The sequence below is a fragment of the Pocillopora verrucosa genome, chromosome 3 (genome assembly GCF_036669915.1).
Source record: "Pocillopora verrucosa isolate sample1 chromosome 3, ASM3666991v2, whole genome shotgun sequence".
Lineage (NCBI taxonomy): Eukaryota > Metazoa > Cnidaria > Anthozoa > Scleractinia > Pocilloporidae > Pocillopora > Pocillopora verrucosa.
The window spans coordinates 2,968,393-2,982,081 of record NC_089314.1 but is presented as its reverse complement, the minus strand read 5'-3'; the positions used below and the strand labels follow the sequence as shown (position 1 = coordinate 2,982,081).

Genomic DNA, 13,689 nt, shown 5'->3' with positions numbered 1-13,689 from the left:
GTGAAACAAATGTTCCATTATTCTTGCTGATTGAACAAAATAATAGAACACAATACGTTACTTATTGTCGAAGACGTAGAAAGTAAATGCACAATCTTCCGAGCCAGAGGCTTATGTTAAAAACGCTCGACAAACTAAAAATACAAAACAAGATAAAATTTGAGTTATGCATATGCAAATATTAATATTTATAACATAGCTAGTAAATTTGTCTTATCAAATTCAATTGCGTGAGCGTACTTCATATTCCTATTGTGCTCGCTCATGACGTTAGCAAACAAATCCCTCGAGAAAAAAAGTTTCCATCGGGTTGAAAATGTTCTAAAACAATTGGTTCATACGTTATCTGTGCGTTCATGGAGATATGAAGCACTCATGAATGATGATTTTAGATATATGAAATTCATATATTTGCACTGCGGTGAAGAAACGAAATTAAGAGATCCTCGCAGCTAAGAACACTACTGAAACGAGTAGTTGGAAATAGGACCTGAAAAAAATTCAGGCCCAGTTGGCTTGTTAGCTCAGTTGGTGCAAATATATGAATTTCATATATTTAAAATCATATATATATATAAATGTGGGGGTAGAGTCTACCTTGGCATAAAGTGCTCAATGCTTTGGTAGCAGAGCTTAGTATACATAAGTTAAAGAATTAAAGAGGACGCATCGATTCTCTGTGACTCTGGGTTTCGCGCCTAAGTGCCCGTCAGACAGAACTTATATATATATATATATATATATATATAAGTGAAAGCTGAGAATCAAATTTACACATTTATATATATATATAGCTCAAGAGTATGTAAAAATAGGTACAATTATACACAGTTCATACATTGGCGTCCTGTGAAATTTACATTATTCAGGCGAGCACGAGGTGTAAAACATTGAGAGATATAATTTGGGCCATCTAGTTTAAGACATTTCACTTCTTGTGGGTTTCCCCGTGTTAAGCTAAGAACATAACGAACAAATGGAATGCGAAGTGCATGTTTTGTTGAGTTTGGTAATAAATTGGGTGCCTTTCCTAACTGATGATATGTTATACGATGTAAATATGAATGGAAGGACCTTTTTGCCAAAGGTAATCTAACGGAACTCAGAATTGCAGAATGCTCCGGGCATGTCTCAAAATTACCTAAAATAAATTAAAGATACCTATGTGGTAAACAAAGAAGTTAAGAAATTTACTACCAATATTTTAGGTCTCTTTCAAGGGTTAAAAAGCAAAGGAATCTCACTAGCAAAAGAGATCAAGCAAATATTCGTTAATGACGCAGTCCGACTAAATTATATTATATTGCTTCTATTTTTAAAGCATTGCGAAAAAAAGTAATCAATCTAGATTTTTGGATTAGATGCTAACTTCCGCTTATGTACGCATTAAAAGTTCAGCTTTTACTCTAAATCTTTGGTATCTCGTTACAAATACTTTCCCACATTTGCAACGAGGTACGCATTCCTCCATTTCTACGTCCTAGGTGGCCATATTTTTCCCTTTCTTTGCAGCAAATTGCGTATTTTCCCGAGTTTGCAAATTTTTCGGTGTTGTTTTCTGCGGTTGCATTGGGTTGAATTCTTACCTCGGTCGAAAACGACTCACACGCTTCAGCGCTAGCCGAAGTTTACGTTTTGCTTTCGGTAACAAGATTTTTATCATACTTTTAAGTTATGTGAATCTGTTTTTATTTTAAAAGAAAATAAAGAAATAAACTCTTACGTGGACGTCTAACTTCTTACCATATCGTAACTTATATCGTCTTATATTGTAATTTTAGAGTGACTGTATCGTAATTTTATCTTATATATTTTTGTTTTAGATGATTAACACCAGAAAAGTTCCCCTGGTGTGTGTTAATAAGTTTGTCTTGTATATACCTAAGATCATAGCAGTCAAGGCTACTTCATTTGAAACTATACATTAAGCTTAAAATCACTTTGTTTGGTGAGAAGGGATATATCAACTTTCTCAAGGCGTTTTAAATGCTAATAATTGAAGAGATGACAATTTAATATATCACTTTTTTTCGGTTATCCACAACATCACAAGAAAGCCATTTTCCATATGTCGTGTAAAATGTGCCAGTTAGCATCACTTTCATGCGATTCTAGTCAAAAGAACAGCAGGTGGGGAACGCTTAGGTTGTGGTCTCGTAAATGGAGCCCCATTGCACTGATACGTTCTTAGAAAGAGCTTTCTTAAATTCTGGAATTCTTAGCGGATAAATCAGCAAGCTAGTCGCTGAACAAGCTAGTTGCTGAACTTGAAAAGCTTAATGATAAAGTATATCGTTCCCAATAAAACCATTAAACCTTTAAAAACGAACAAAATTAGTTCAAATTTGAAATGGAATCAAACTAAAAGTGAAGCTCTCGTAATCAAGAGTAATATTTTGGCTAATTTTGATTCTCTTGCAGCTCTGGGATTTCGGAGTCCCTTTGGTGATTTTTTGTTTTATTCAGATACTGAAATACGGGACACAATTCGTTAGCAATGGTGTGATCAGGAACAAGAGGAAAAGAAATTTGTAAGTTAGAGGTTTACAATGAATATTTTTGTCTCACGATATTGCCGCTTGTACTTAATCTTGAGGCGTACTTATCTCAGCTGGTGTGAAAGTGTCTGATATACGCTTTCGTTCTTGGTGAGTACACACCTCTATTTACCTCGGCATCTCGCTATTTTGAGATTCAGCGAGAGATCTGACTTTTGCACTCAAACAGATCCAAGATGATAAGGCGAATGGATAGCGAACAATTCAAAGAATAATCAGGTTGTTTCAATATGTTCAGTCGCTTGGCACAAGTCTGATTTGAAGTACAAGCACGATTTCCCAAAAATTGTATCACTCAAAGTCATTACATAAATACATCAAACTAGAGTCTCCTGCTTAGTGATCGGTGCGAAAAACTCCGTAAATCTTATTAAGGACACAACTGACCCAGGTCCAGCTAATGGAGATTCCCCAGAGTTCAAAAACTGAAAGGGAACTACACAACCGAGCGACGTAACTGAACTAGGTAGTTTTTGAATTTTGTTTCGATTGAGTTGTTTTCCTTTTTCGCACAGGCATTATGGGTTTGATTCCATGCTCAAACAAGGCTTTGCATGTAAGGTGTTTCAAAAATTGAAGGTAAAAATGCAAGAAAATGAAATTTTGGCGGAGTAATAAATTTCGCATAAAACGAACGGACATTTTTCGCATTGTTCGATATACTTCGCAACTCGCAATCATCTAAATTATCAAAATAGGAATATTAATTTCAGAGAATAAGTGGGGGAAGTTTCTCACTCGAGAGACTGTAGAGTTGCGTCGATTAGGTTTTTGGAAAGATTAGATAGGAGTCGCAAAATGCATACTGAATGGAAAATGAGTATGTTCTAAAATGTAACTGTAGGCCGAATATCAAGTACAATTACCTCTTGCTTTTCAAAGAACGTGCACCCAAGAAGAAGATTTTGCTAACCCTCTATGACCACATTCACAAATGAATGTATTCAATAGCCTTAGAAGTATTTACAATAGAAAATATAATCATACCTGTAATAAGAAGGTTTTTCTAGCGATGACTCCAAATAAACCGCGCAGCTGGTAACGAAACGAAAGTAAAATTGAGCCTGAAAACAAATCGGAATAATTATTTCAAGGAGACAGAATTTCAATGAGACTGTCATAATCAACGTTTATGCAAACTGCTACGATTAGTTTCAATTGGATGGCTTAGATTCCTTACTCGTGTAGCAGACTAGGTTCAAATTTAGTAGGGTTCCTCTGTCCTGACTCTGCCCTGACGTTTCAGGCCGACTGCTCGAAACGTCAGATTTGAAACTCTCTACGGCGACCAATTTGCGTCATCAACTCGTTACTAATACTAAATTGTCCTGTTATACTCTCTCCCGACGCAGCACCACAGTTTCTTTAGAAACTTGACTCTTTATAAATTCAAATTATGAGAGATGGTAAGTTTTGAGCTCGGCAAAGAAATAAAGAAAGATGTTTTTTGTCTTTTCAAGAGCGTAGGACTAGTCTAGGACTCTATTTACAAACATTACGCTATCGACATTGCTGATCCTAGCAGTATGCAGGACGCGTGTCATATGGACTTCGTAATACACCTCGCTCACCGCGGAGTCTCTATGGCTCAGTGGTAGAGCATCGGAGCGCAGAATCCTAAGGTCTGAAGTTCGATTCCTCATGGGGACTCAGAAATTTTTCTGTCCCACACTCGTAACAAGACGAAAAAAACATATTCCTTAATTTCTTCACCGAGCTCAAAACTTACCATCTCTCTTCATTTTTTCTACAAACATAACGCTATCGACATTGCTGATCCTAGCAGTATGCTGGACGCGTGTCAGATGAACTTCGTAATTGAATTCGCTTACCGTGAAGTCTCTGTGGCTCAGTAGTAGAGCATCGCGCAGTTTGTGCATTAGTAGACCCAGTGGAAGGGTATGGGGGTAGCCCCTCAAGCTAGCCCCTCAGACGCTCTTTTCTTCATTTGCATGTCAAAAGAGCCTTATCGTGAGCTGTCAGTCTGTCAGTCTGCTAAGGCAAGCTTTGCTAGACTAACTGAAAAATTCACAGTGTGAGACAATTTTTACGTTTCATTGGTAAATGATTGGGTGTGGAATGAAGTGAGATCTCTTTTCAGAACTTGTTGTTTTACACTCGAGCAAAATCTGCTCTTATGTTTATTCGATAGAAATAAGATGGTTTTCTTTTATATTTAAATTTATTGTCTACTTCCCCGTAACATGTTTCAAATATATTATTCAACAAGTAGATTGTTAATTGATGCTGGAACGACGAGTTTTTTATTTGACTGTAGACATGGATACTGTTCCTCGCGTAAACGCGAGATTGGATGAGATCTAGGTCTTCATGAAAGCAAACAACTTTATAAGTTCGCATAAATGGTGATTCCTCATAGCTATAGGCTGTTCCATGAGGTGAACCAACGAACAAAGGTTGAACCAAAACTCTGACATGTTTCAAGAATGTGCCCGCTATGCCAATGCTCCGGCAGCAAAAAGGTTTACATTGCATGAAATTTTTTGAGATACTTTTCATACTTTTAAACGATCATGTGTGAGTATTTACGTTGATTGACGTTCAGTAATAGGATGCTTGCTCTGTAGATTTGTCAGAGGCAATTCAGCTTGAGATGTAGTGCTTGGGGCTCTGCGAAACATTTCACAAATACCTGCCCTAAATTCTGGCAGTCTTATTGCATACACAACAGGATTTGACAGGGAATTAACGCCAACTAAAGCCGCTAGCGTCATTGTTATGTGGAAGTAGGAACGTTGAGGGTACCAGCTTGAGAGAACATCTTTATGTCAATATGTAACTATTCTGAAAGTTGTAAATGGAAGCCATGTCATCAAAGATGCAAGCGTGACAATAAGTAAGGTGGCGGTCAATTTTCTTTCTCTATTGGTTGCACCATGATGTCGAGGATTAGAACTGAATCGAACTTTTATGAAAATAGCAACATAAGAGACACAAATCAAAATTAGTGGAACTGTTGAGAATGATACCGCAAGATGAGAATTTCCTTGTGTTTTGAGTAACACGATTTGAACCATGACGAGCCAGACGTTCTTAGCAACCGAAAAAAGAGCTTTGGATCCTGCTGAGATCGAGGAGTTTTACTCCACGATCTCAGCTTGACGTCCAGCAGCTTGCAACATTCCATTGTAACAATATCCCTGCTACTGATCATTTATGTTACGCTGAAAGTGCGAACTTTCGCGCGAGCGTGTTATAATCCTGAAACGAGAGTGTGCGTTTATAATTAAAATTTCTATTTTGGTAATTCAAAACGTGTCAGTGAATGTATGCCACATTTGGAGTGAATGACGTATTTTGGCTCTTTGATTTTTATCAATAGGCCGGGAACAAAAGCGAAAGCGGACGAGCCGACTTTATTGGCTGACTTTCCAAGTCAGCTTTCCTTTTCTGAAACCGCTCTATTTTCTGGACCGTAAACCGCCAGACAAATACGTACGTGCCAGCAAATCGATACTAAGAAAGAGTATAATAGACCCTTTTTGTTGAACGAATCTCGGATTTCGTCATTTTGGGTCATTTTTAACACTCACGCGAAATTCCCCCTTTTTTAAGTCTGCCTGAAATGAACAAGGGACGAACCGGACGCCACGACTTTTGCCTTCGATTAATGCACGCAACACGCTCACGCTACGACTACAAACGAAACGCGTATGTCGATCAAAATGAGAACGTTGCGGAGTTTGACGGTGAAATTTAGCCGTTTAAACCGTGAAGTAGTGCGAATTCAGCATGTTAAATTTTTGATACTGTAAAATTTCGGTTATAAGCCCTTGGCTAATACTAACTACTTAATAACCGGGCGCGAGGGCTTAACTGTAAAATTCCAGACTGAGGGATGAAATTTTTGCTTTATGAACCGAGCCTCTGGGCGAGGTCCATAAATAAAAATTTTTTTTTTGAATCATTGGTTCTCGCCCCCTTTTGCTTTTTGTTTTCGGCACCACGTTTCCGTATTACAATTCCATATTATTTGAAATGATCCTCCCCCCCCGAAAAAAAAAAAGAAAAATTGGATGATGAATAAATTTGGAACTTATTGAACAATTATTTGTTTGTTCATTCAAAGAGGGTATTCTTACGTTAAAAAAATAGCCGAATAGCCGCTATGATGGAAAGGGTATTCTGATAATAGTAATGAAAGGTAGCATCGTGAGGGAATAACATCATTTTCCAGGTTCTCCCATACCATAATCCAACAGAAATACTTAACAATTATTCCACGAGTACGCATTGGATATGAGCTGGTAGATAGCCAACCAGAGGATTGAAGTTGGCTATAACCATGTCTTACCCAACACACGCGAACCAAAATACTTATTATGCTATATATCCCAGAAGCACTCAGGCATACAACTATGCGAGGACTTCAACTTGGGTGAACCAAAGAGGATATATGACACTTGCTAGAACTTCAAAACCATGTGCGAACCAAAGTACTTATTATGTTATATATCCCAGAAGCACTCAGGCATACAATTATGCCAGGACTTCAACCTGGGTGAACCAAAGAGGATATATAACACTTGCTAGAACTTCAATATCTTGTGCAAACCAAAATACTTACTATGTTATATATCCCAGAAGCACTCAGGCATACAACTATGCCAGGACTTCAACCTGGGTGAACCAAAGAGGATATATTACACTTGCTAGAACTTCAAAATCATGTGCGAACCAAAGTACTTATTATGTTATATATCCCAGAAGCGCTCAGGCATACAATTATGCCAGGACTCCAACCTGGGTGAACCAGAGAGGATATATAACACTTGCTAGAACTTCGATACCATGTGCGAACCAAAAGTACTGCTCATGTTATATATCCCAGAAGCACTCAGGCATACAATTATACCAGGACTTCAACCTGGGTGAACCAAAGAGGATATATAACACTCACTAGAACTTCGATTTACCATGTGCGAACCAAAATACTTATTATGTTATATATCCCAGAAGCACTCAGGCATACAACTATGCCAGGACTTCAACCTGGTTGAACCAGAGAGGACATATAACATTTGAGTGTCTCTACTGGTATTCTGAAGAAATTAAAGATTTATGCTGAAAAAGGAAGATCTCGTAACTGAAGCTTAGGCTTAAAAGTTTATGTAACGCAATAATTTCAATCCAGATAATGAACTAGTAGATCTGCTGAAAAAATGAAAAGTGAACCAGACTTTTCTTACTCGTGCATTGTTCTTTGGTAACATTCCTTAGTTACTTTTCATGTGCAACAATATTGTTTACTTTCCTTATCACACTAAGTCAGTCAATTGCTTCCAGGGCTTGGTTCGGGTCTTTTTTTCTCAGCAGCTGTTCTGCGATATCGCTCATCACTTTAGCCACTTCAACATTCTGGTCCACCTGATCGGCGAATAAAGATGCAAGAGGCACCTGGAACTTATCGCAAAAATCGCCGATCAAGGTCCACATATCGCTTGTACTGTACTGTCCGGGTTGTCCTTTGCCGGGTCCTGTGTGCCTGAGCTCAGCGTCGATTGACCGCCGTTTTTCACCTCATCTCGAAGGGCCTCTAACTGGGAAAGCACAACTTCAAGTTCAGCCTTAAGCTTAAGATTTTCATCTTGACTCTTCTCGATATCCTCTATGGATATGGCTGACCTTGAATCGACTCCAAATACTCTTTGTACAGGGTCATGAATTTTGTCCTTGTTGTTGTCACGTGTGTCAGTCGCTGTTTGGCAATCTTCATTATCTTGGCCAATATTTAGGCTGTTGATGCCATCAACCAACCAACTGTACTTTTCTTCTTCGCCCGCTTTTAGTTTTTGCCGAAGTATCGCGGAAACAACGCCGAAAGAAGAGGCTATGAATACCTCTTCTTTGTGAACTAGTCGTCGATCCAAGTGCCCGCCATTTTTAAGATTCGAGAGTTGCACTGTGTTAAATTCTTTTGGAAAGCTTGACACCAAAGGGCTACTCGACATGAATTTTCCTACAGGAATGCCGCATATTTTGGAATTCAGGAGATACCAGTCCCTCGAATCGCTCGTGGAGTGCAGCAATTCAGCTCTTCGAATATCGAAGGCATCCATGCCGCACAGCACCTGATCGAAATGAGAACAAATTTCCCGCTATTGCGAGTAATGTCTGAAATTCAACCTCAAGAAAAGTCAAAAGAAAAATCCAGCCCCTCAAAATAAACAGGATTGACGCCATTGGAGGTTGTACACAACGGTGTTAAGGTAATCACCGAACGCCACCCTGTTGAAACCACAAATCGAAAGCGATGATAGCTACTGAGCCGGATCATGATGTCACACCATAGCAACCAAACCCCACGAATTTTTTAACATCCGGTTTGCTCTGGCTCGTCATGGTCTCCCTCAATGAAGTTAGAAACCAAATAGCGGCAATTGCCATTGCGTAAACCTTTTCTTAATTACACGATGCTCAAATGGAAATAATGTGGCATGCATTCTTTCTAAAGAAATAGCAGCGAGATTTACGAGTGAGGCTATGGGAAACAAATTAGCCAATGGGGAAATCGTTTGAGTTTTCCTCCATAAATCGCAGTAGTGCCCCAAAAGATCATGAACAGCCACAGGACCCGAAACTGCTCCAGCCAAAAGATCGGCTGTGGCCAGATGGATGATCAAGTATGTACTCTGCCGCTGTAGCTGGCGCTGCTTCACAAACACAATAATGGTGAGGAGATTGAGGATGACAATGGCCAGACATTCAGTGATGGAAGCAACAAGCCACGGAATGCAGTCCGGGGAGTAACTGAAGGTGAAATTCTTCTTCTCGGAGGTTTCGTTGTCGGAAATGTTTCTGATTTCTTCGGCCATTGAGTAGCTGCAAAAATTTTCCAGAAAGAAAAATATTACTTGAATGTGAAAGTGATCTTCGCAGTGATGATCACTACGTAAGCAGAAATGAAAATAAGGTCTGAAAAAAATGTATGGGATTTAAAACTATGACCTTTACGATACCGGTGTAGCGCTGTACCGAATTAGCTAACGAGCCAACTGGGAGCTGGTCATTAAGTTAGTTCCAAATAAACCCGTAAAGTGATGAATAAATGACTGTGAATATACGAAAATCATGTATGTGAACTGCGGATAAAGACGTGAATATGGAAGCGATCTTCGCAGTAAAAAATTCAAATCTTCACGGGTTTATTAGTATGGAACCAACATAATGACCAGCTTCCAGTTGGCTTGTTAGCTCAGTTGGTAGAGCAGCGCATTGGTATCGCAGAGGTCATGGGTTTAAATCCCGTAGTGTTCATTACTGCGAAGATCGCTTGCATATTACATGATTTACATGATTTACATGATTTACATATATTTACAGCCGTTAAAAAATATTACTTGTGTGTCAAAGGAGGAGAGTCCTTACTTTCTCATGACTGAATACAACTTTACAACAACGACGGCTTTCAAGTTAGATAAACCAAGAATAAATTTTATCACCCCTCACTAGTTGGCGATTTAAAGATTTCATTTATAGGAAACGCAAAATTTTACCATGTTCTTTACTTCTTGTATCCACCGTCTTCCCGCTAACTGACAGGTACCTGTAACACTTGTGCTGGTAACCAAATTGAAGGCTTTCGAATTTAGCGGTAAAAAACGAATCCAAAGCCTTCTCTATTTCCACTCTCTGCGGCACTGTCTTCCGGAGCCGTATCTCTCTTCCGCCTACATACACAAATAACAAAAACTTCTATTTAAATCCCCCAACCAAAATTAAATTTCAGGCAGGAGAGTCTCCTCATACCTTAACTTTGAATGGAGCAGAATCGCGACGCAGTTAGATGAACATCGAAGTTTTACTTTGTGCTTTTTCGTGCTCTCGAGCATAGAAAACCACAGAAACACTTTGTAATAATCGTCTCTATTTGTAATACAATTGTCACACTTTGCAATACCTGTCACACTTTAGAATACGTATCGCACATTGTAATAACACTTGTCGCACATTGTAATAACACTTGTCGCACTTTGTGATCACACTTTTGGCACTTTGTAAAAAAAACGCTGTCGCACTTTGCAAACCTACCTGTCGCAATAGGTAATAAACCTGATATAGATGGTCAAGGGTAAGTGGAGTCAACAACAACCTTTATAACTCTCGTAAACGACAATCTGGATGATAATAATGATGATATTGATAACAATAGCAATAATAGTAATAACAATAATAATAATGAGAATAGCTATAAATATGATAATGATGATGATTGACATACTATAACAGTAATAGTGATGGTGATATTGACGAAAACGAAAATGTGTATAATACGTTGACTGGCTGTGCTAGAAGTTTGCCGAGACCACAATATTTCCATACTCCTTTATTTTAGTTCAGCTTTATTCCAAGGTATAACCACACGTAAAATATTATGGACCATTTTGGTTCACACTGTCAAATTTTTCTTACGGTTGAGCGACATTTGTCCGTTTTTTTTCTTTTTCTTGCTGGTGTTATGTTTCGCTCCTCTGTTCAAATGAAAGGCACTTCGTTGAATGCTGATACATTTCATCTGTAGCTACGTATCTAGTGAATTCCTCATCAGCTGTGATTTTTGGAGAAACTCTTATTACAAGCTTTACTGACAATTAAATCAGGCATCATCATCTAGTCTACTCGTGTGCAGAGGATTTCGACGCGGTAAACTGCCTGGAGCGATTTGCCTTGGAGTCCTACGGAATATTCGACATATTCCATCTCGAAAATCAGGCATCCTGAGGGCATACACAATTGGATTTAACAAGGAATTGGCACCAACTAGCGCCGCCAGTGTCATCCTGATATGAAAGAAAGACCTCAAGTTAAGAGCGTTTGTATTTAGGCTAAATACAATAAATGGCAGCCATGTCAGTAACGATGCAAGCGTAACCCAAAGTAACGTAGCTGTCAGTTTTCTTTCTCTGTTGATTGCACCGTGGCGTTGAGGATTAGAGCTGCGTCGAACTTTTATAAAGATTGAAATATAACAGATGCAGATGACTAAAAGAGAAACTGAACAATTTGTGTATGGCGAGATTGCAATGGTGACAGGAGACACGACACTTTCTGTATTATATACGATAACTTGAACAGTCTCCCTCGATGAAGTCATTAACCAGATAGTACCAATTACTACTCCATAAACCCATTTCTTGACAAAGCGATGCTTAAATGGAGAGAATGTTGCATGCAGTCTTTCCAATGAAATGACTGCGAGATTAACAATAGAAGTCACTGGAAAAAGGTTTGCTAATGGAAAGATTTCAGTATTGTACTTCCATAAATCACAGTAAGACCCCAATAGATCACTAATAATCACAGGACCGGAAACTGCACCAAATAATAGATCGACTATTGCCTGATGGATGATCAAGTATGTGCTCCGACGCTGTAGCTGACGCTGCTTTACGAACACGATAACGGTGATCAAATTGCAGATGACTATGGCCAAGCACTCAGTTATGGATATCACGAGCCATGGGATACAGTCTGAGGCAAGATCCAGGGTTAACGTCGTGTTCTGTCCGTAACTGCTGTTTGAAGTACTGATATTGTCGTCTTGATCCATTTTGGAACTGTGAACATTTTGCAAAGGAGAATAGCTATATTTAGGAAATGTGTTTACGAAAGGTATCGGGTCTTAAGGGTAGTAGGAAATTTGAAGGGTCGAAAGTCCCTTCTTCTTTGTAATATGGTTCCTAGCAATTGTGGTATTATTTTCATTGACATTTACCACGCATCATGCAAACGAATTCCATCTCCAAGTAACTATATATAAGGTGAATTTTCGACATTCAGCTAAACTAGGAATTTAACATCTGAATCAGGGTATCGAGAAGACTTCTTTCACTTACCAAACGTTTGAAAAATACTCAAAGGATTTAATTTATTTGCCTTTATTTTTTCATTCGTTTGAATTACGAGATTGTTTGATTTGAAGTTATGTGTTTTCACATGTGTCGCCGGGTGTTCAATTTCTAAACTAAAATGCACTGATGGAGAAGAACAATATCTTAATAGAATCTTGCAAAATTTTCCTTCGCAGTACAGCCATACGGGTTCCTCCCTTTCGTTCTGAGCATCGATTTAAATTCTTCATCGGAGACCTTTATTATGCCACGGAAGTTTTGGCAATTTGTGGGTAACCCATTCTTTTCGATGCAAATTTGTTACCCGCGGCCATTTTTAAGTTCAGTGGCAAAACGTTGGATAAACAAAACACTATTCGAAATTTGTGTGACTTGACAAAGACCACCAGTGGCGACAAAGACATTGAAAAACATTTTCTTTTCACAAAATAAAGTCAGAGACTGATCGAATGGCACCATAGCATTTTCCCACATGCAACCTTAAGGCGTTAAATCCGGGAGAAAAAATGTTTGAGTTCTTCGCTTGCGATTTTTTCAGATCAATTTCTTGAGTTTTCTAGATTTCTTGCCAATATTTTTTAATGCTCAACAATTTTAAACATAAAGTTCTATCGGCTTACCTCAAATGAACAACTAGTTATTCTTGGAGAAAAGAAAACTACCTCTTGTAACTTTAAATAGTTGTTGAGTGTGGAGTGAAATTGTAGCAGTGCCTTGCTGTAAAATTGAGAGATGAAAATTGCTAGTGACGAGCCAACACAACTAAATAACAAACATATGTTGTTTAAAAAGAAAAAAGGAATGCATGCAAAACACGGTCATTCATGATTTCTCAATTTGTAATACAGGAGGCATACCACAAGAAATCTTTAATTTAGACCCCAAAGCTTTTAGGTATTTTTATGTGTAATAAGTTGGGTTATTTGCTACATGCAGAAAGCAACGATCAGACAAAAGGTTCTCTTGAAGCAGTCGTTGGTGATATCTTAACACGATTTACATGAGGTATAATACCTCGGAATCTTGTGGTTTGGTTATACTTAAATAACATACCTCAGGCGAGCAATGGACGATTTCCAAATCTTTTTGTTTCTGGTATGGACAGAAAGTTATCATCCACGGCGGCACTCTAAAAGCCTGAAATATCACTTGGATTAGTAAAAGGAAGAGAAGACTTCGGCCAAGCTTAGCTACCTCAACTGAAAACACCCGTCGAAATCCTTCAATTTATAAAGTATTCCTACGTGAGAGCTAAGTTA

At 38.5% G+C, this 13,689-nt stretch overlaps 1 protein-coding gene and 1 pseudogene across 1 annotated transcript; both read right to left on the bottom strand.

Annotated features, from left to right (window-relative positions):
• Nucleotides 1-5,104: 5,104 nt before the first annotated feature.
• On the bottom strand, nt 5,105-9,394 carry LOC131799439 (adenosine receptor A3-like; annotated as a pseudogene).
• Nucleotides 9,395-11,175: 1,781 nt separating this feature from the next.
• On the bottom strand, nt 11,176-12,129 carry LOC131799447 (QRFP-like peptide receptor). Its single transcript, XM_066162981.1, has one exon. It carries the CDS (start codon nt 12,127-12,129, stop codon nt 11,176-11,178), a length of 954 nt encoding a protein of 317 aa, XP_066019078.1.
• Nucleotides 12,130-13,689: the final 1,560 nt, after the last annotated feature.